General features: G+C 38.6%; 1 protein-coding gene across 2 annotated transcripts in view; it reads left to right on the forward strand.

Moving 5' to 3' along the window:
* NR3C2 (nuclear receptor subfamily 3 group C member 2) overlaps nucleotides 1-24,326 on the forward strand; it is a 400,488-nt gene that overhangs the window by 345,816 nt on the left and 30,346 nt on the right. For both annotated transcript variants that reach the window (XM_088448406.1, XM_088448416.1), the window contains exon 7: nucleotides 21,447-21,577. In XM_088448406.1, coding sequence (XP_088304532.1) covers nucleotides 21,447-21,577 — 131 coding nt within the window. The remainder of the gene's footprint in view (nucleotides 1-21,446; nucleotides 21,578-24,326) is intronic.

A 24,326-nucleotide genomic window follows, 5' to 3' on the forward strand; every position in this document is an offset into this window, starting at 1 on the left:
TATGCTTCGGGTCATTGTCCATCTGCACTGTGAAGCACCGTCCAATGAGTTCTGAAGCATTTGACTGAATCTGAGCATATAATATTGTCCGAAACACTTCAGAATTCATTCTGCTGCTTTTGTCAGCAGTCACATCATCAATAAATACAAGGGAACCAGTTCCATTGGCAGCCATACATGCCCACGCCATGACCCTACCACCACCATGCTTCACTGATGAGGTGGCATGTTTTGGATCATGAGCAGTTCCTTTCCTTCTCCATACTTTCTCTTCCCATCACTCTGGTAGAAGTTGATCTTTGTCTCATCTGTCCATAGGATGTTGTTCCAGAACTGTAATGGCTTTTTTAGATGTTGTTTGGCAAACTCTAATCTGGGCTTCCTGTTTTTGTTGCTCACCAATGGTTTACATCTTGTGGTGAACCCTCTATATTCACTCTTGTGAAGTCTTCTCTTGATTGTTGACTTTGACACATATACACCTACCTCCTGGAGAGTGTTCTTGATTTGGCCAACTGTTGTGAAGGGGTTTTTCTTCACCAGGGAAATAATTCTTCTGTCATCCACCACAGTTGTTTTCCGTGGTCTTCCGGGTCTTTTGGTGTTGCTGAGCTCTCCGGTGCTTGCTTTCTTTTTAAGAATGTTCCAAACAGTTGATTTGGCCGCACCTAATGTTTTTGCTATCTCTTTGATGGGTTTGTTTTGAGTTTTCAGCCTAATGATGGCTTGCTTCACTGATAGTGACAGCCCTTTGGATCTCATATTGAGAGTCGACAGCACTGATTCCAAATGCAAATGTCACACCTAGAATCAACTCCAGACCTTTTACCTGCTTAATTGATATTGAAATAATGAGGGAATAGCCCACACCTGTCCATGAAATAGCTTTTGAGTTGATAGTCCCATTACTTTTGGTCCCTTAAAGGCAAATATAATTCCTACACTGTTCACCTGATTTGGATGTAATTACCCTCAAATTAAATCTGAAAGTCTGCAGTTATAGCACATCTTGTTTGTTTCATTTCAAAGCCATTGTGGTGGTGAATAGAGGCCAAAATATGAAAATTCTGTCAATGTCCCAATATTTATGCACCTGACTGTATGTATATGCTAACATAGTTATTTATAGATTTCTTCTTTCAGAACATTAGACTTTCTTTTGCTTTCACATAGACAGTCTTAAGTGTCCTAGCTGCACGTTTTCAATTGTATTATGTTTACTTATATACACAGATTTCATTCATTCAAAGTAGCACAGCTGAATAGCTATGATTTCTAATTTGTTTTTGGGAGTAAGACCCCCTCCCTTCATGGCTGCTGCACACTTTATAACTGGTCATTCAATGTCAAGTGGACCAATTTTGAAGTTCATCCCCACCTGACCATCTCCAATTTTGGTAACAATTTATGTGAACATTTGCATATATGTCAGACTAGCTAAATTTAGTTCACAATATGGAATAGTAGCAAAACTAGGACACTCAAAGTGGGGGTGCGTGCAACTATTAAAATTGGGGATGGTCAGGTGACCCATGGTCCACTTGGAATGACCCTAAATGGAGGCTCAGGAAGATCTGTACTGAGTCACCGTTCGCACAGGAGGTGCCTTAATGACAGGTCATCTTACCTCGGAATAGCTATATTGTTATCCAACTCTCTTATGTATATGCTGACACACAGCTATTAATATATTGTTTGTTTCAGAGCGCCAGATTTTATTTTGTTTTTATATACAGTACACAGTGGTCTTAATAGTCCAGATAATTTAAACATTTTATCTGAATTCTTCCTGATTTATCCTCTCCTAAACCTATAACAGAAGTTCTTTGTATTCGTTCATTCTTTTGATCAGTTGTATGGATACACCCCCAAACATTACTACATGGTTCCCCAAGAAGTAGTAGTAGTATTTTTTATTTTATTTATAAAGCTCCAATATTTTATATAGCCCTGTACATGAGGAGATCATGTTAGGAACACGTTATGTACATGTGGTAGGCAGACACAGGTAAAGATGGCCATACTTAATCAAACAAAATGTTGTGGATATCATTTTACGTAAAATCTGCTCAGTATATTATGTGATTTGATGAGTTGCAGAGACTCTACAGTAGTTGTATATTGTTAGTTATTGTGTTATCATATGCATCCATAAAGCTCCTAATGTGCCTATGTAGATCTCAATGTGAAAGAAATTACATTCTTTGGATAACAAATCTTAAGTACAGGTTGAGTCTCCCATATCCAAAATGCTTGGGACAAGGGGTATTATGGATAACGGAATATTCCGTATTTTGGAAGATTTGCATTTAATAACTAAATATCTTTGGAATGGTACCCAAATATACACACACAAAGCATTTATGTGTTATATACACCTTATACGCACAGGTAATTTTATACAATATTTTCAATAATTTTGTGGCTCAAACAAAGTTTGTGTACAGAAATGAAATTTATTTATGTTTCCTATACACCTTATACACACAGCCTATAGGTCATTTTATACATTATTTTTAATAATTTGTGTCTTAGACAAAGTTTTTGTACATTGAACCATCAAAAATCAAAGGTTTCATCATCTCAGTCATGCCAAAAAAAATCCGTATTTCGGAATATTTGTTTATGGGATACTCAACCTGTATACATAATTGGATAGCTAATAGGGATGTATTCTAGTTTTGTTTTTTTTTCGTCTATCCTCAAGCATTACACAATTGCACAATCAAAGTGCATGTTTTGGGACTTTCTTTTAAAGGGTAATGACCACTTCTTTTTCTGATTGGATACATTCACTTTTGCTGCTGTGAGGAGAGCCATAAAACATCCTCTGTTGGTGAGAGTTGTTTGAGATCTATTGTATAAATATAAGAAGTGAGGTAGGATGGTGGTTTCTGGCACATGCAGTGGACTGTTCTATGTGAATCAAATCTATTTTTACCATGTCATGCCATCGGGTGTGGTATATTTTGTCAACATGCTTGGTATGTCAACATTGACCATGTCGACATTTATCATATCGACACTAATGTAATATGGACATAATTAGAATTTTGACAAAATGTCCCTGGTGGTCTAGTGGACATAGCGGGTACGTTGGCTCCAGCAATGTCTTCCAGGTACAGCAATGATGTGATGATGACTTCCGGCAGATCCTGGGCTTCCGGTGGGGAGTATGTCTAACCCTTCCCCTAATGCATAACCCTACCCTCCCATACCCTGTGCCTACCTCTACCCTCCCATAACCTGTGCCTAACCCTACCCTCATACTAGTGCCTAACCCTACACTCACTCTAGTGCCTAACCCTACCCTCACACTAGTGCCTAACCTTACCCTCCTGTAGCTTAACCCTCCAGCATACTCGCTGAAATTGGTTTCAGCATCCTTTGCCAGTCCCTTAGACATGACTCTCCTCACCAGGGCTGCCATCATAAATTTTGGGGCCCAGGACAGATTAAACAGACATCCTCATCATCCTCCCCGCACCTCTGACATGCAGAGGTTCAAAGAGCCTTGGTGATAGCAGGGTTACGAACAGCGGTAACATGAGAAAAAGTCCAAATGATTTATTAAACCGAAAATTGTGCTTACCTGCTATCTTTAGGTTCAGTTATGCTGCGTAGAACACGTCCTTGTGTCCGCTTATCCATGGTACTTCTGATCAGCAGCCCCCAGCCATGGGGATTGAAGTTAATGTCACAGTTGTGGATGACGGGGGAGGGGAACACATGGGGAGGGGTGGTCGGAAGCACTCCTGGGGAGTGATGGTTTCAGGCATACATGAGGAGCGAAAGTCTGAGGCATACTTGGGGAGGGGGAGGCAGAAGCACACTTGGGGAGTGATGTTGGGGGCACACTTGGGGAGTGATGTCGGGAGGGGGTGGCAAAGGCCCGCTTGCGGAGAGGATGGCACAGACCCACATGAGGAGTGGTGGCACAGGCACACTTGGGGAGGGCCTGGCACAGACATATTTGGGGAGATGGTTGCACAGGCACACTTTGGGTGGGATGGGCGTGAGGCATATTTAAGAAGGATCAGAGGAATACTTGGAGAGTAAGTTCAGATGGACCTTGGGGAGGGGGTGGCACAGGCATACTTTGGGTGGGATGGGTGTGAGACATATTTGGAGTGTGTGCGTGTGGACACTTGGAGGGGAATCAGGAGCACACTTGGGGACTAATGGGGTAAAAGGCACAGTTTGGAGGGATGGGGCAGAGGCACACATGGTATAGCAAGCAAGGAAGGGGTACAATGGGAGCAGGGAAAGGAGGAAAATAAAGAAGGAGGAAGGTGTGGGTGAGGAATGGAAAAGCCAGGGGAGAGATGAGGTCCGTCTCCTAACTGAAGCCTCAGCTGTGCCCTCTTGAGAAGGGGGCCCAGGGAATGCAACGCTCATGCCCCAGCCCTGCCCATATTTTTTAATAGAAAGGGAGACCAGTGAAGGTGCCTCCTCTGGTGAAGTGTCCAGAGGGATGTAATTGTGTAAGCTGCCCGCTTACTAAAAATTTACACTAGGGACTGGGAACACCACACCACGGAACAACAGTAATACTGACCGCGGAGATCTCCAGGCACATAGAGATGTAATGTAACACTAGCCCGCCCACAAGAGCTTTGCCGGCGGCTAGTGTTATGTTGCATCTCTATGTGCCTGGAGGTCGCCGCAGTCAGTGTTACTGTTGTTCCTTGGTGGTGCACCTTAGTTGTAGGGGATGTGTATTAGGGATGTGACTGACACAGAGGGGCCCACAGCGTGTCAATGATCCTGACCGCAAACTGCTTTGTATTCACAGGCAGAAGTAGCAGTGCAGAGGCAGAATCATTGGCACGCTGTGGGCTCCCCTCTGGTACCAGCTGTACCCCCCTGATGGTGGCTCTGCTCCTCACCCCATTTAAATATTTCAAAGTCTAGATGTTTTTAATATATGAGCAATTTGATATTTAATATTGTTGCACTGATAGAAAGGGATGTGTCAATGCTTTGTACTGGCCGGTGACGATGCATTAGAATTGCGCAGAACGCACATCTACTGATGATAGTAAAATATTCTAGGCTGCACTTGTTACTTATTACATAATCAGAAACCATAATATAGTTCCTTCCATATCTTAGCGCAATTCAGAGTTGCCGACTTTGAGGCTGCCCCCTCCGGGAGGGAAGGGGGATATGTGGCCGGGAGACTTGTCTGCTTTTCCAGGCAGCCGGGAGCGCCACATGATTTTTGAGAGCCTCCTGGCCGTTCCAGGAACATAGGCGGGTATGGCACAGTCTGTACAATATTTCATTAAAATCAGGGCGGAAACCAGATATTTATGGAAATTATTTCTTGCAACCTTTACAAAGAATATAAATATAGTAATGCTATAGGTTTTCCTTTTTTTTTTTTTTTCGACGCTTTATATTGTTTTAAGCTCTCAATTTAATGATGGCAATCGAATAAAAACTGCCCCTAAGAGACTTTACACTAAACATTGCCTGTAATATCATACAGTAGATCACACATGGCATATTCACCATAGACATGTGGATTCATGCAAAGGCTCTGGCTGAATGTGGTTTTTGTCTTCCTGAAATAACTTCCTAATATTCAAAGCAATTGACTGTAGTAGATTGAGTCATTCAGTCTATTGAGAATAAACGGAAATAAAACATGGTGTAATCATTAGAGAGATGAACTTGCATGAACTGTTTCTTCCTTAAAAGGAACACAAGTGTTTTATTTCACCCTAAAGATATTTTTAGTGAAATGTATAACCTAAATGTTGATCTTATAATGTCTGAGGCCGTGCAAATGATTACTTTCCAAATTAAATCAGAGAGCTTGATTATCTGCAAATTCAAGTTTAAAACTAACAGTAATCTGTGTGTGTGTATATATAGTATATATATATATATAGAGAGAGAGAGAGAGAGCGAGGTGTTGCGTTACCATCTTTCTCTCTGTTTTACATGATATTCGCATTGCAGCCGCAGTGAAACACCACTCTGTGTACTGGAGACGCTGGGCTGCGACTGCAATCGCACAGGTATTCGTTTTAGACACACAAAAAGTTGCATAAGAAGCACAATCATCTTTGGCATGAGAGAAAGCCGCAGCCACTGCATTGTAGCACAGATTCAGACTCCTTCGCACAAAGATGTACTTTTATAGCACTGAAGTTGTTCAGTGTAGTCTAGCAAATTAGTTTTGTCACTTGCAGCAGTTTTCTTTACGCAAATAAGACGCACATTTTGAGCTAGAAAGATGCTCAGCACTGCCGGGTCGTTTGGGACACGACGTGGCAAGAGGGGCTGTTTGGTGATGCTGAATGCATGAGGACACATCTGTACTGTATATGCTGTAACTTTACCTACACATGTGATGATGTATATATATTATTTTGTTACTTTGTTTACCCTGTTTCTTTATAATTGTTCTGTACAGCGCTGCAAACATTTTTAGTGTCTTAGAAAAATATTATATGTGACATGTTTAGATGGAAAATGTCAGTGACATTGCACATCAAACGGAGAAGTAGGGTTCAGTGGTGGACACACTATTGACACCAGTGTGGTTACAGGTAAAAAGAAAAAGCAGTGTCCAAAAGTCTGCCTCTGTGGTGTAAACACTCCAATGTGTTCCATTCCTATATATGTTCTTTTAATAGCATTAATTATGGACAGCACAGTAGTTAACTAAGTTGTCTCATAGTACTGGGGTTAGATTTCAGCCAGGGCCTTATCTGTGTTGAGTTTCTAGTGTGTGTGTGTGTGTGTGTGTGTGTGTTAGTGTTATCTGGGTAATCCAGTTCCCCTCCCCCCCCCCACAATCCAAAACCCATTAATAGGTTAATTGGCTTCTAAAAAAGATTAACCTTAATGTGCATGTGTGTCCATGTGATAGGGAATATAGATGGAAAGCTCCACTAGGGAAGGAGCTGAAGTGAATGACTAAATATAAACAGTGTTTAATGTGTGTGCAATATAAATAATTGTTATCAAATAAATATAAAATGCTAGTAAAATATGTTTTTATTTATGCCAGAAAGAATAAGGCTCCCCTTTAAGGTGATTTTTATATATATATATATATATATATATATATATATATATATATAAAATTTCCGCTTTCAAGTACCTTGGCGCATGGTTCGATTATTGCATAATCTGTTTGGAAATGCTGTATGGTCTAGGAATAAAAAGAACTCATAGTTTGTATTATGTATGTAGTCATGTAGTTTATTTTGCCTTTTGATGTATTATTCATGAGATAAAGTAATCCATTTTATGTAGCACAACTTTGCTTATCTGCCCACTCTTCCTTTATGAGCTTCTCTGACTGAGTGTAAGAAAACCAATATACAATAAGACTATTTTAATAACATTTAAATGGTATATGTGCTGTAACACGTAGCAATTGAAAAAGTTATAGCAAGGTTTCTTGTTATATTAATAAAAGTAATTATCTGTTTTGCTATTAAGGTTAGCGGGATGTTTGTGAGTAAAAATTTTTAATGTTTCTCTTTGATTAGCTGTTACCTGTTAGAGCTGGGATGCCTACTGTATGTTGTATAGATTTAGGATTCACACATTATTATTATTTATTACCAGTTATTTATATAGCGCACACATATTACGCAGCGCTTTACAGAGAATATTTGTCCATTCACATCAGTCCCTGCCCCACTGGAGCTTACAATCTATATTCTCTACCACATGCTCACATATACACACACACTAGGGTTAATTTTTGTTGGGACCCAATTAACCTACCAGTATATTTTGGGAGTTTGGGAGGAAACCCACATAAGCACAGGGAGAATTTACAAACTCCATATAGTTAGGGCCATAGTGGTTATGTTGGTATTAAGAGGTAATGACGAAGGGAATAAACATAACCCATGACAAGCATAACTTATAAGTGACTGTATGTTTAGTGTCCATGAGAGGCAGAAACCTTTATAGAGACAAAATAAGTCCATATATAGAATACATAGAAAATAGCTTTATTTTTTTTTTTAACCTCTATTGAGTTTTTTATATTCGCATACAGAGTACGTGCAGACAAAAAATATGAAAATGTCTCAGCAAAATACATATAGAGAGAGACTGAGGTTGACAACCTCATGCATGTAAATACTGTATACAAAAATGTATAAACAATTGGGATAGTTAAGTAACTAACAAAATGACAGAAACATCATAATAAAATGCTAATAAGGACATGAGTTGTCCAATCAACTAAAATACCAGGAGTAAGTCTGCTGTGAAAAATCAACTCAGCAAGAGCACAAATAAAATCATGACAAGAAATCGGGGAGGCAGTAAGAGAACACACACGGAAAAGAGGGAAGAAAAAGAGGGAGAGGGGAGAATAAACATCTATAACAGTTGAGATTGTCCATAGAAAAATAAAAACGGGGATACACAGATTTTTACATAGCATAAGTTTAGACCAGTGGTTCCCAAACTGGGTGCTGTGGCACCCTGGAGCACCTCAAGGCACTTGCAGTGGTGCCACAGGTTGGTGATCAAGTACTGAATAAAATGATTTTTAGTCTGTGTGACAGGCAAAACCAATGCTAATGGCTGCCAATCAAAAAATGTGGACAAAAAAAAGCGCAGCCCTGTCAACCACCACATAACTGAAGCTAAGGTGTCCTCTAAGCCCAATTTACTATATTTAATTTTTGCTAAATTTCTCAACAAGAAACTTTTTGCCATGGGGTGCCATGAAAGAAATGCTGATACTCTAGGGTGCCATGATTCAAAAAAGTTTGGGAACCACTGGTATAGACCACAGGTTCTCAAACTCGGTCCTCAGGACCCCAAACAGTGCATGTTTTCCATGTCTCCAAGCAGAATCACAAGTGAGATATTGGCTCCACCTGTGGATCTTTTAAAATGTGTCAGTGAGTAATGAATACAAATGTGCGCCAGCTGGGTGACCTGCAAAACGTGAACTTGTGGGGGGTCCTGAGGACTGAGTTTGAGAATCACTGGTATAGACTATAAAGACAGAACTAATGTTGCAGAAATGCTCAACAGTTGAGCACAAATCAACTAGTTGTCGCATCAGGTACCATTCAGTACTTTCAATATGTGTTTAAACCTGAAGGTCTAGTTGATCAAGATATAAGGCCCTATTTGTCATAGAATTTGATCACTCCTCTTCCCTCATCAGGCAATGTGGATCTCCGTCAAAATATAATAACCTTAACCCGAGCCAGCAGTGCTTCAGCTGACAAGGTTGCATCGCTACGCCAGCCTGCTCTGTCCCCCAACTTTAGCAGAGGCGGTCCGTTCTGCACAAGTGCAGAATGGATCTCCCCGGAACTGATGCGGCGTCCTGTGACCACCAACATCACTTCAGAAATCACGCCCAAGAATACTATGCGAACGCAATGGGGATTACGGTGCGAGGAGGGGAACTTAGTTCCCCTCCAAGCACTATTTGGCTGATCTCTGCAAGTGCCTCCTGACACATGCTCCACTGCGCTCTGCATATGGGGGAGGGGGGTGTAAGTCCACAGGTGGTCAGGCCAAATCTAGTACAAGGGTATGCAGTCGGGAAACCAGCTGCCTTAATACTGACAGCCGGCTTCCCGGCTGCTTTATCCCGGCATGGGATAAATGACCGGCGTCTATACCTAGACGCCTGTCATTTACCCAACGCCGGGCGCTGCAAGTGGACAGCCGTGGGGGGGAGGGTTAGGTTTAGGGCACTCGGGGGGGACTTAGGGTTAGGCACCCCCCCCGGGACGGTTAGGCTAGGGGAAGGGGGGTTTAGGGTTAGGCACCCCTGGGGGGAGGTTAGGGTTAGGCACCCCCCTGGGGGACTTAGGTTTAGGCAGCGGGGAAGGGGGGGGGATTAGGGTTAGGCACTTGGGGAGGTTAGGATTAGGCACCCCTAAGGAGGGTTAGGTGGTTAGGTTAGTTTATATTTAGGGACGATCTGGATTTCCAGCGCTGTCGGGCTTCCGCTGCCGGGCTCTGCTGATCTGTCGGGCTGCCGCTGCCGGGAATCGAACTGACGGCCATGCGGCAGCCGGGATTCCATACCGATTCCAGTACAAGTGGTGTTGGGGTAGGCATAAAATAAAGTATTAGATGGGGGGAGGGGGGCTAAAATATAAAAAAAAATTAACTGGTCACAGGGTAGGAGAAGGAGGAGGGGGTGCTAAAAAACAGGATTTTTATAGTAGGGTGGTTTATAAAATGTTTTTTTTTTTAACTATTAAGTTTGTGTGGGGGGTTAGGATTTAAACGGGTCTATTACCAATGGGGGTGGGAATTTATTTTATAATGGGGGCATAAAGACACCATGGTGTGAGGGGAGGTGCAAAAAAACCCCTAGATATATGTTTTAAATAAAATATTTAAATATATTTTTTAAAATAATTTTTTTAAAGCTGTGACTACACATTATATATACAGGAGACACAAATACATTATGTACAAGAGTGATCACACTTTTTTTATTCTCCACAAAGATATGTCCTGCCTGATGGCGAATATATAATTTTGAACCAGGGGCGTTTTAAGAGAGGAGGGGGCCCGTGTGCAGCTTCCGTATGGGCCCCGTCCTCTAGGTCAGCGCACTGAGCGCTGTAGATTCTGGCTACATGCCTATTTTCCCAGGGATATCTTTTCTGCGCATGTGCAGATCACTGGGAAAATGTCTGCCGCCATTTTCCCAGTAAGTTTTTGCTAATCTGCAGCACTGGTCTAGCAGTGCAGAGCAGCACATCGGAATCTGTGGAGAGGTAAGTATATTATTAACTATGTGCAGGGTGTGCGATGTGGGCTCCCCTGGACCCAGGGGCCTATGTGCACCGCACACCTTGCACCCATTATAAAGACGACTATGTTTTGAACCCAATATTGGGGACTAATCATTTATCAGTTGCAGATAAGCAGATAGGGGGAGGCAAGTGTTACCTGCATGGGCTGAGGAGTAGGGCCATTTGGCCTGTCACATGGACCCATTGAGTTTGTCTCTAGAGAATTCTACGGTTGACCATTCCAACTTTGTTGTGTGGTAATATTCATCACAGTTTGTGTAGTATAGAAAAAAATAATATTTAGAATAATGGGAAAGATAGGGCTATAAGAAGTTTTTTAAGTGAGTTCAAGGCGGCTAATATGCATGGACTTTATAGTAATTTTTATTTAAGATTGATCATAATTTGCATGTGGGTGTTTCATATAAGAGCCATTAAAAACAGACTTAATACAGGTTAAAAACAAATGCATTGGATAATTGTATAATTATAAGAAAAGATCATGAATAATTTGTAGGCAATGTACTTTGAAATTAAATAAGTTTGAAAGCCCTCTACGTATAGCTACCTCATTGATTGTGTAGCTTTGGGGCATGAGACTGGAGCTCGAAAATCGCCAGGTGCAGAAAAGCACCTTACAAATTACTTGACATTATCATCAGAAACAAAATTATGACATGCAGCTAATAAGCAAAGCAAAATTAAAAAGCTGTTAACTCCACAAACTGACATTCAACCACAGTAAATATGATATTCACCATTTACTTGTCTGTGTTTTCAGATGATAATTTGTTTTCAGCCTGAGAAATTTGGGATTAACATTGCATAATGTTCTATAATACTACAGCTCCCTTTTAATGACCTTTTACTTATAAAGCCTGTAATTCTTCTTGGTATTCTGATTTCTATAGTAACGGTAAGCAGGATAAATTCGCGCAAGCGGTATGTTTAGATTACTTAATTTTCCATGTGTGCTTTTACCTATTTTGGTCTAATATCTCATTGATGTATTTATTGACTTCTAAATTTGTTTTACATAAATTATATTTTAGTTATTGCACATTGGCAGGTTTAGAAAACTTAGTGTTTTAATTTTTTTCTTTTTCTTATGGAGCACCATATTTAATTCAATTATGTTTTGCAATAAGTTTACATACTATACAAATTCCTGAAAAATGATCATAAAAATGTCTGTTTACAGTATTAATATGATTTTGCTATATCAACCATATCTTTTCAAATTTCATATTTAAGTAATGTTAATAAAAAAAAAAAAAGTTGTGATAAAAATCAATGTATGTCTTAATTATATGATTTGCAGAGAATTACTTTACATGTGTGAATGTTGGTTGCCCAGCCAGACTGTTAAAGAAAATAAAACAAAAAATGTTTGTTTCTGGCACTCAAATTATTATAGGATCCACTAAGACCATTTTGACTTCTGTTATGTCCAACTGCATGGTCATAAAGCAGAAGATGGAGTCTGTGCTTGTGCTTCCAAAGAAGCATTGAGGACTCCTCTTGAAGAATACAAACCACAAAATGCTACCACTAATCCTTCCCTGATATTGTCAGCAGCCAAAATGAAGATGCAGTTTAGTATGGAGCAAAGCATGGTGGACTTGAGAAGGAATCAATTAACAATGTCATAGACAAGTTGTTAGTATTGTTTGGAGTGGAAACACTGAAGAATATCGCAGTCAGCAAATTTTTTTATTTATTTTTTAGCAAATTTATTTTTTATTAATTTTTCAAAACAATGACAATAATAATGGGCCTGGAGAGATGGGTAGGAAGGTAGGGGGAAAAAAAGAACGTGAGGAACTCAAGTGGATCTATGTAATATATATAATATCACATAAAATTCTATAGACAATGAATTTCATCAAGAGGGTAAAAGAATGGTACAAACAAAACTCAGATTAATTACTCAACAAGAGACCATGTAGAGTGGCAGCAATGGAGTGTAGACAGAAGGAGATACTCTCAGGAATAGAGTAATACCCTCAATACATGAAGTCATGGAGGAGTGGGAACGGCTTTCTTTTCAGTGACAAATGTATACCAACTGGTGGAGAAGAAGCAGAGATGGAATAAGGACAGTCCAAAGTTTCCATGAGGAAGCTACACTAAACTGTTTGAAAACCATTGTAGTTTTTACAAAACTGAGCGACAGTGGCCTTAGCCGCTACCAAGACATGCCAAAGTACCCAGGTTGTGAATCAGAAAAATAAATGCTTGCGCTCCACACTACACCTGGCAGCTGACAACCAATGTGATATTCACCAATCACAAACGTATATGTGCACAAAAAGTAGGAGTAGTTAAAAGAGCTCAAGTAAAGGTGCAAGTATAGTATAAAAATGTGATATTGTCCAATTGACAAAAGTTAGTCACTCGTTTGTAGTTCAATTGTTGTATGTCCTTCAATCCTTATTTTCCTTAGAGTCAGCAACCTGGTCTCTCCAATTGGTTTTCACACTAATACCCGTCAGCATCATTAGGCCATACAAGACAAAAAGTGGGGAAAGCACATAGTATAAAACCATAAACATTTATTTCTTTAAAGCATAATCAATAAAATGATCGCGTACCATCAAAAACCTTTTCAGAAAGGCACAGTTTTAAACATATAGGGGTTATTATCTGCTCCCCCTATTTAAGCAATACCTTCCCACAGTCTGGGTATAGATGGCAGCAACACAGGATACAGCACCAACGCGTTTCAACCCAAATGAGGTCTTTTTCAAGGTGTGTTTTGCTCATAGAGCTAACCAGGCTTTATATCCAAAATGACTCCTCCCCTTCTTCAGGGTTTTTGGATATAAAGCCTGGTTAGCTCTATGAGCATAACACACCTTGAAAAAGACCTAATTTGGGTCAAAAATGCGTTGGTGCTGTATCCTGTGTTGCTGCCATCTATACCCAGACCTTTCTGAAAAGGTTTTTGATGGTACGCGACCATTTTATTGATTATGCTTTAAAGAAATAAATGTTTATGGTTTTATACTATGTGCTTTCCCCACTTTTTGTCTTGTATGGCCTAATGATGCTGACGGGTATTAGTGTGAAAACCAATTGGAGAGACCAGGTTGCTGACTCTAAGGAAAGTAAGGATTGAAGGACATGCAACAATTGAATTACAAAAGAGTGACTAACTTTTGTCAATTGGACAATATCACATTTTTATACTATACTTGCACCTTTACTTGAGCGTTTTTAACTACTCCTACTTTTTGTGCACATATACGTTTGTGATTGGTGAATATCACATTGGTTATCAGCTGCCAGGTGTAGCGTGGAGCGCAAGCATTTATTTTTCTGATTTACGTGTTCATCTTTTTCACCACATCTGTTTGCTGACCATGCTGGGGTACAGGGATAAAAGGAAACTGCTAGTTAATGCTGTGTTTGATGCAGTGAATGATAAACATCATAATAACACAAACACTGAAATATTTGATGCAGATTTAGAAAGTGTTATAAGAAAATTAGAGAGAGCACTTACTCTTGAAAGCAAAATTTGGTGGGAAATTGCAACTTTAGAGAGATATATATCTGAAGATTTAATTCCCAAAGGATTACAAATTCAGAAACCATGCACATTTAAAACTAATAATGAGAGTTTTGAGAGAGACTGGCAGATCGTTTTAGATAGATGTGCCTTTTCATTAATGGACCTCATCATCAAAGAAAGAAAATCAGATCTTGTGGAAAGTGAGAAGCAGATTAATGAACTCACTTCAATCATAGATCCATTTAGAGAACTACAAGACTGCAAGGATCTAGAGGTTGAAATGGAAACAAGAATTATACGTAGGGAAAAGGAATTATTTAGTAGGAAACAAAAGAAATATATTAGAGATAAAAAAGATACTTATCAACATAGATGTAGAGGATGAGGAAAATCAAAGCGAGGAAGAATCTGAATCCCCGCAAGATTGTCCCATACACACACCCAGATTCAACTACACCCCCAATTTCAGATTTACAAGGAGAGGGAATCCAGATAATTGTAGAAGAAATGGGTCACATTATCGACAGAATAGAAGAATGTACAAAGAAAAAAATAGGAGAGATAATAGAAAAGACAACTCCCGTTTTTATGAGAAAAATACTGGCCAAACCTTTAATAGAGAGACACAAGGAAGATATAGAGATAAACATATAGGACTACCCAAAAAGTTTGGAGGAGTAGCGATAACTATACATTCCAAACACAAAAGTATGTTCCTACATCCAATCGTTACAATTTACTGGATAGGGAGGTTTTTTTGGAGAGGGACAGGAGAAGGAACAGGTGGGAATAAGAGATATTAAGAAACCTACACACAGATGGAAAAGGGCAGAAAAAGTGGTTAAAGATAAGTAACAGAACTAAACAAATTACAGCATATAAAACAAATGATAAATCAAATGAATCCACCAAAATCTATAACCTGAGTACCCATGTTTTACAAAAAGATGAGGTTAATCTCCTCAAAAAGGGACTCAAATTTTCCCCAGTTAATAAATTGAACAAATGTGACACCTATATAAACATACAAAAGTTTATTAGAAATTTGTCATTAAAGAAATATTTCATAAATCAGAAATGTACTAACGAAGAAGGTAAAAGTATTTTCAGACCAAAATCTACATTTAATCCTACCTTCAACCGAGGCTGTTTTCTGGAGAGCTTTAATAAAATAGTATGCTCAGAAATTGAAAAAGTAAACTCGAAACAAATAGGAGAATATAATCTCACGAAAGCTGAGCATGAGGCCCTACAAAGCTTGGAGAAAAATCACAATATAACAATAAACCAGCAGATGAAGGGGGGGGGGAATTGTTTTCATGGATACGGATAACAGGAGATTTTGAGACAGCTTGGTGACATGACCACTTATACTCTTTTAAAAGGAAATCCTACAGAATGGATAGAAAAAATTACATTAATCTGATAAAGAAATATGAGGATACAGGTAGCATCTCAACACAGGAGAGAAATTATCTTATTAAGGAACATCCGGTACTCCCCTTTATATACATCCTCCCAAAAATCCATAAAAATGCCACCAACCCTCCAGGCCGTCCAATTATAGCTGGGACTGACTCAATTACTTCCAACCTTGCTCACTATATTGATTCTCTTCTACAACCTGAGGTTACCAAAATTAAATCCTATATCAAGGACACTATAGATATGATCAGAAATGTGAGAGATATAAAAATTTCTCCACACCATTTTTTAGTTACAGCGGACGTATCATCCCTATATACTATCATTGATCACCAAATAGGAATTAGTGCGGTAGAATACTCTATAGAGAAGAACCATGAACAGGTTGACAGAGACTCTTGAATTCATCCTAAAAAATAATTATTTTTGGTTCAGTGGACAATTTTACCTCCAAATAAAGGGAACGGCTATGGGGAGTAGAGTGGCATCGGCATACGCCAACTTATTTATGGGGTGGTGGGAGGATCTTAAAATATGGAACAACAATCCCTACAGTAAGAACATATCAATATGGTTAAGATTTATAGATGATATCTTTTTTATTTGGGATGGCAACGAGCATGATCTTAAACTTTTTTGTGATGATCTTAATAATAATAGTTTTAATATAACCTCTTTTAATATTGATCTTAATGAGGTCAATATTTTTGATCTTATTATTTATAAAACAGGTGAAAATGTATCTACCAGGAATTATGGAAAACCTACGGACAGTAATTCGTACATCAACATAAGGAGTCATTATCATCCCAGATGGCTTAAAAATATCCCTAAGGGACAAGTATGTAGGATTCGTAGAAACTGTACCAGTAAGGATATTTTTAATGAACAAATAGGAAATTTAAAACATAAATTTATTGATAAAGGCTATGATGGGGGGACAATAGAAAATGCAATTAAGGAGTTGAGAGATATTCCCCAGAAGGACCTTATAGAGAATAAAAATGAGATAAATATTAACATTACGAAAAAAACAAGGATTTCATTCATTACCACTTATACAGGCTGAGTCTCCCATATCCAAATATTCCAAAATACGGAATATTCCAAAATACGGAATATTTTTAGCATGACTGAGAAAGTGAAACCTTTGCTTTCTGATGGTTCAATTTACACACACTTTGTTTAAAGCACAAATTATTAAAAATATTGTATAAACCTTGAGGCTGTGTGTATAAGGTGTATATGAAATATAAATGAATTTCATGTATGTACATAAACTTTTTTTGATGCACAAAATTATTTAAAATATTGTATAAAATGACTTTCAGGCTGTGTGTATAAGGTGTATATAACACATAAATGCATTTTGTGTTTAGATTTGGGTCCAATTCCCAAGATATTTCATTTTTTATGCAAATATTCCAAAATACGAAATATTCCAATATCCAAAATACCCCTGGTCCCAAGCATTTTGGATATGGGAGACTCAACCTGTAATAATAAATATAAGCTAGTGGAAAATATATTTAGGAAAAATTGGTACTTATTACAGCAAGACCCAATTTTAAAGGACGGAATCCCAGATAGACCTATTTTTACATACAGGAGAGTGCCCAATATTACTAATAAATTAGTAAAAAGTGCCAGACCAGAGAAAAGAACAGGGAGGATCAAAACCAAAGGGTTCCATCGATTCGGCTCCTGTAGTATTTGTACCACGCATACTAAGCAAATTACAAAAATTGAAACATTTAAATCAAATGCAAATGAGACAACGTTTAAGATAAATGAATTTATTACGTGTAATAGCACAAATTGCATGTACGTAATAGATTGTAATTGCGGTTTACAATATATAGGCAAAACATCTAGAAAGCTTAGAGCAAGATGGGCAGAACACCTCCGAAATATTAAAAGAGGTGTTATGAAGCATACATTATCTAAACATTTTCTGGAGAAACACCAAAGCTCCACTAATGAAATTAAATATATTAAAGGTATTAGAAAAGTAGAAGGTAATTGGAGGACTAAGGGAATAGAAACATTCTTTGCTAAAGCCGAGATGAAATACATATATGAAGCTAAAACACTTGAACCATATGGTTTAAATTCCGATTTTGAACTGAAGTGGTTTTTATAAGTTCATTTTAACCATATATTATTGTAATGACCACTTTTAGCATTGTATTCTCTCCAACTAACTTTTACTCGATGTTTTACTTTACTTTTAATTTTACATTAATTTTTATATATTTTATCACTATTATTATTGATGTCCCATTTTTATACATATTTATAATGTTTTATATTGATTCTATTATCCTGTTGTACGCTCACCTGGTATGATTATTACCACAAAGGTTCTGTCTTTATGTCAAAATGTATATATATGTACTGTATTTACAACCGAAATATGCGTGTACTGTAATTGAGAGAACGGAAGGATGTAGAAATTACCTTGATTGTCCAAATGTAGAGGCATACTATAAAATGGTTGCGTACCATCAAAAACCTTTTCAGGAAGGTCTGGGTATAGATGGCAGCAACACAGGATACAGCACCAAGGCATTTCAACCCAAATTAGGTCTTTTTCAAGGTGTGTTTTGCTCATAGATCTAACCAGGCTTTATATCCAAAAACCCTGAAGAAGGGCAGAAGTCATTTTGGACATAAAGCCTGGTTAGCTCTATGAGCTGGTTAGCTCTGCCATCTATTCCCAGACTGTGGGAAGGTATTGCTTAAATAGGGGGAGCAGATATTAACCCCTATATGTTTAAGACTGTGCCTTTCTGAAAAGGTTTTTGATGGTACACGACCATTTTATTGATTGTGCTTTAAAGAAATAAATGTTTATGGTTTTACACTATGTGCTTTCCCCACTTTTGTCTTGTATGGCCTATTGATGCTGAGGGGTATTAGTGTGAAAAACCAATTGGAGAGACCAGGTTGCTGACTCTAAGGAAAATAAGGATTGAAGGACATACAACATTTGAACTACAAACGAGTGACTAACTTGTGTCAATTGGACAATATAAAATTTTTATAATATACTTGCACCTTAACTTGAGCGTTTTTAACTGCTCCTACTTTTTTTGTACCCAGGTTGTGCTTTAACAGAAATGTCAGACTGTATTTTCATTTAATAAAGATGGGATTATTAAACATGTTATATGCATCGTAGTACTTTATAGAGAGGCAGGTATTGAGAAGGAGCGAATTTTGATAAAGCAGTTGTTAAACTGAGGAGGGATTACAAGATGGTAAATTGCTGGAAGAGTTGCCTGGCTTACACTGCAACATGACCACTGTTCATCTCCTGTAGCCTGTGCAGAGGCTGGTGTTATACTCCTATCTCTATTTGTGGGGAGAATATTTGACTGGCTAGTGGGAAATTCAGACAAGAATAGTTAGAAGTCATCAGAGGACTCAGGTGTGATCAGTTTTACCAAAACTTAGTTGCTACCAGACGTTCAAGTGCAAAACAATCGTGATGTTTGTTTTTTCTATTTTAGATATTCTTCTGAAACACTGTTTAAACTTGGCTCATATCGTAAAAAAAAAAGTTGAACATGTAGCTGTAATGACAAAATTATGTAGTAAAATGAAAATAATGATTAAAAAAATCAGCTTAAAAAAATAAACTTATAACAGTACATGTCAGAGAAAATGTGGGTTCTAATTTTTATCTTTCATCTTTAAGTTCCTTGTTTCTATCTTATGTCTACCCATTCAGTTCTCTATTCATCATCATTTTCTTATAGCCTTTGCATTTTATTAATGTTTTTTCATGCTTACTGAATAGTACAAATTGGCAAAATTGACCATTGTGTGCTAAATTTAATCTGACATTTTGAAAAGTACTTGCAATGAATGTGCTTAAAAGGACTTTAACCTCCAACACACTTTGTGACTTAATTGTGCCTAGCGAAGGGGAATTTGTAAGGTAGGAGCAGTTTGTTGTGATCTCTTTCCTATAAATTAGGGATTATCTTTCTCTGGTCTTTTAAATTTCATGACCTGGTCATACCTTCATTGATGTCAAAAGACCTACACAAATGACTCCATGAATATCTCTTCTTAGTAGGCCATGTCTCTGAGATATTTATTTTAGAATTATTATTCCACTCACTAAAACAGACTAGGGTAGTGCGACCTGTGCCATGTCACAGGGCACCGCAGGGTAGGGGGCGCTGTTTGGGCCTGTCAATTTTCCTGTTTATTATCATTCTCACTTGTAGCTTCCTCTTCTTTTATCCACAGCATCTCCAGGCCTCCCCTGTCTCTTCCCTGGCCCTTCCCCATGAGGCTTTGGCCCTTTTTCAGGTGCACTATCTTAAGTCCCTATTTAAAAAATGGGGGAGGGTGCGCCAATGCTCTCTCTGGCACAGGACACCAAAAAGTCTAGTTACGGCTATGATGCCATGCCACTTTGGGCTCCCCTTCAAGATCTTCCAGAGGGAAAAAGTTTGTATGTATGTGTATACACACATACTCTCACATGAATCTGGTTTATCCAAGTCAGATAGTTGCTTGGGCACTGATTTCTCTACAAATATTAAGATCCAAACACATGAAAGTGCATTCACATTTTATTTCAAGAAATTGCTTCCATAGACTGTAGATGTAACACAAGGTAAATATATACACACACAGCTCTGCAGCACTGAAGAGTATAGTGTAGCTATTGTGGAATTGAAAAGTTACTTTCTGACATGACATCCCATTGCTGTATTTATATAAATTCATTGTGTGGTTTGTGGTGATATCTATTTGTGCCATTCAGTAAAATGCTTTACCCTCTCTTGCATCAGAAACCAAGCAAGATAATTCATAGAGCCCTTTACAGGACAATATAGATTTTGACTGTAGTTTTTCAACACTAGGCATTTGAGAGCAGCACACTACAATGCAAGCACAGGATTGTTTTGTAACAAACCATAAAACATATATTATATACAGGGGCGTATCTAGAATGGGTGCAGGGCGTGCGGTGAACAATTGGGGGGCCCGTACTGCACACCCTGCACCCATATTATCTAATACCTACCTCTCCGAGGTCACGCGTCTGGTGTCTCAGCCCTGCGCAAAACGCCGGAAAATGGTCACTGCAGCGTTTTGCAAATGCGCAGTGATGTAATCGCCAGGAAAATGGCGGCCGTGTCATTTCCCCGGTGACCTGCTTATGTGCAGTAGACTCTGGGCACACTGTAGTGCGCAGAGTCTACTGATGCTGTGATCGGTGGTCAGACGCGTCAGTCTGTTCCCGGCCGCTGGGGAGAGAGGAGGGGGCCCTGGACGGGGAATGAACACGGGCCCCCTCCTCTCTTAAAACACCCCTGTATATATATGTGTTTTTATATATATATATATATATCTGTCACGGCGACACTGGTATAAAAAGGTCGTCAGACTAGCAGGTTAAACACCAACTTTTCGGAGTCTTTATTTACTCAATTATCAAGGTCATCTTGATAACGGAGTAAATAAAGACTCCGAAACATTGGTGTTTAGTCTGCCGGTCTGCAATTGGCATTCTAAAACCAGGGCATATTGTTTTTGTAGATCTGAAATCATCAGTTACTAGTATGTTACTTTAATGTGTACAGTATTTGATATCTACTTTTGAAGTACAGTTTTCATGTGTTTCCCCCTTGCCACATATGTATCCTTTTACATGGAAATTTTGGTGCAGCTTTGTTTACATCTATGTTTTTTTATTGTATTTTGCTTTGCAGAGAAAGGATGCGCCAGTCTGCCATGTACGAGCTGTGCCAAAGTATGAAGCACATAAGTCTGGAGTTTAACCGTTTGCAGCTTAGCTTTGAGGAATACACCATAATGAAAGTTTTGCTGCTGCTAAGCACAGGTAAATTAAATTTAATTGCTATCCTACTATGCACAGTTATTTTATTGAAACTATTCTATTCTCCCCCTGTGGGCCATAATAACACTTTTCGAAAGCTTTTTAGCTGCCTTTGACTATTTAAAAGTAAGCGTAGAGAAGCATCCAGCAAGCACATGTGTCTGATACAGCCCAGTTTGCAGATTCAAAGTCCCCATCTACTTCCAGGAGGGCCTTCCGATATTCTTTTTGTTTTTCATTATTACTGTGGTGATATTAGCACTGAAAAGAGAGAGATATCACACTATATTTCTCCACAATATGGATTGGTGAGTGACGATGATCCACATGTGCTATGGACCCCCATCCCAAGCAGATGGCCTTGTCCCTTTATATGATTTTTTGGGTCTTTGCAATTTGTAACTGTCAATCAGAGTGTAGTTGGTCTGGTAATATTCTTCTGTAATAATTATCATTGTACACTTTCAGCATAATGAAACTTGCAATTTTTGGTAAATGTTGATGGAAAAAAAAAATCTTTTGTTGCATCCAAAGAGAAAGATAATGAGTGTTTTCACTGTGAGTGGGATGAAAAAGCCAAAGTTAAATGGAACTTGTTCAAGCTATTTTTTGTATTTATTTTTTTATTGTGGCTAGATAAGCTTAAAAGAACATTTATCTGTTTGCATTTATCTTTTTTAAGCTGACTTCTCTTCTCAAACCACAATACTGTGATAACACTTACAGAAAACATGGGCGGATAAGTCAGCTGGGGAGAAACGGTACTACTTATTTACATATAGATTTTTATCAAAATAACACAGTAGCCAGAAATATGTAAATAATAAAATTAAAAACAATGGATTTACCTGTATGTTGGATGAAAAAAAGATAATAGATATACATATTTCACATGCACCTTGAGGAAAATGTTTTAATAAACATTGAAACGTTGGTTCACAGTTGCATGGGAACTTATTATCAGCATTTAGTGCCGCCAACCGATCAGTACATGTGCGTGAACCCCGGCAGTGAGTTTATTTGAGGGCACCTGCATTATATTATTGAGCATATAAATGGGGAGTGCTGCCTTTTGAAGTGTGTGTGTATATGTGTATATATATATATATATATATATATATATATATTTACTATAGTGTTTGTTTCGGAGTCACTCGTAGCTCCGTAATGCTAGTGCGATTGTACGTAGGTCAGCACATCACCCCACTGTTTTCCATTCACAGTCTCTGTCATCATTCTAATATCTGTACTTTCTCCTCCCTATGCTGGATGCAAGAAATCTGTCTGTAATAGGCATCTCCCCAGCATACTTACCAGTAGGATGCACCTCAGCTACATGCCTGCAGCACTTCCATGTCACTTCCATGAGACAATTCTCTTCCGTGCAGATGCCCAGTTGACGCGCAGAAACTCTCATTTCACGCAGAAGAAATGCATAATGTGTGTGTGGTATTACACTATTTGCATTGCCTTGGTTCTCAAAAGACATGGAGCCCAGCCCTACATCCCAGCCTGCTGTATTGTACAGTGCTTATACATACACACGCATCATGCTTGTATGCAGGGGTGTAACTAGGTATTTGAATGCCCCATACCAATGTTTGAAAGGGTCCCTACATACCACCCAATGGTAAAAAAATATATATATAACACATGTAACTTTGACAAGGAAGATGGTCCCCCCTCAGCTCTGGGCCTCATAGCAGCTGTTCCCCTTGCACCTTTGGTACAGTAGTTACTCCCATGCTTGTATTGTTATATACCTGAAGGAAGTGTCTGATTTCCACCTGTTGTGGAGTTACAATTTCCAGCACATCATATAAGTCTCCAAGAGACCACTCGCAGCTCCACAAGAGCTGAAGAGCCTGTTGCAGGGTTGTAGTACATTGTATATTATGCATGAAAAAAGATTTGATGATAAATATAATAAAAACCGTTATTGTTGGCACAAATTTGTAGCTTCATAATGCTAGAACTATAAAGTGTCCTAAAAGCTGCAGGAATACAACATATTGGATAATTTTGTAATTATAGTACAAATCAAGCATTCATTATTGTTTTAGTTATTAATAATTCATAAGCTTAATAACTACTGCAGCTGTTTTAACACAGAGGCAAATACAAATATCATAATTCTAATCGTACTCATACTTATGACATAAGGAGCACAGGCCAGACAGTGCACTGACCTCATTCACACCATTATGCTATTGTTTTAATGCAGTGTGGTTAGAGGTAGGCGATGTAATCAAGCTACTGAATAGCGTCAGCTAAATAATAGTGCTTTATCCAGGGGCAAACACAGGATTTCTAGTAGGGGGGGTTTCCAAATGCATGACTTTAGAGTGAGTGTGGCCAGTCAATGAAGAGGGCATAATTTACACATACTGTGATTTTCCTCATACAATATACAGTGTATGTAATACATCAGACATATACATGGCCAGCGATTACAGTAAGCTGTTAGATAAAGCAGTAGGGCTAGCCGGCCTGAGCTGAATCGGTTTTTCTCTGGGTGTGGGCACCATTGTACAGTCTCTGCTCTGCGGAGCATTGAAGCAAGTTAAGGGAGGCTGGCTGCAGAAGAACTTTACATCAGCCCTGGTCATATACAGTATGTTCACATAGTTTATATACACTAGGTACTGTATGTAATACATTATAAATAATTAACACTGTAGATGGTCTACACTATGGTCTATAGTGGACATGCACAGCAGCTCCGTTCTGTCCCTTATACTGCATGTTGTAG

This window comes from Taudactylus pleione, unplaced genomic scaffold (assembly GCF_031769625.1).
Source record: "Taudactylus pleione unplaced genomic scaffold, aTauple2 ptg000021l, whole genome shotgun sequence".
In the NCBI taxonomy this organism is placed as follows: domain Eukaryota; kingdom Metazoa; phylum Chordata; class Amphibia; order Anura; family Myobatrachidae; genus Taudactylus; species Taudactylus pleione.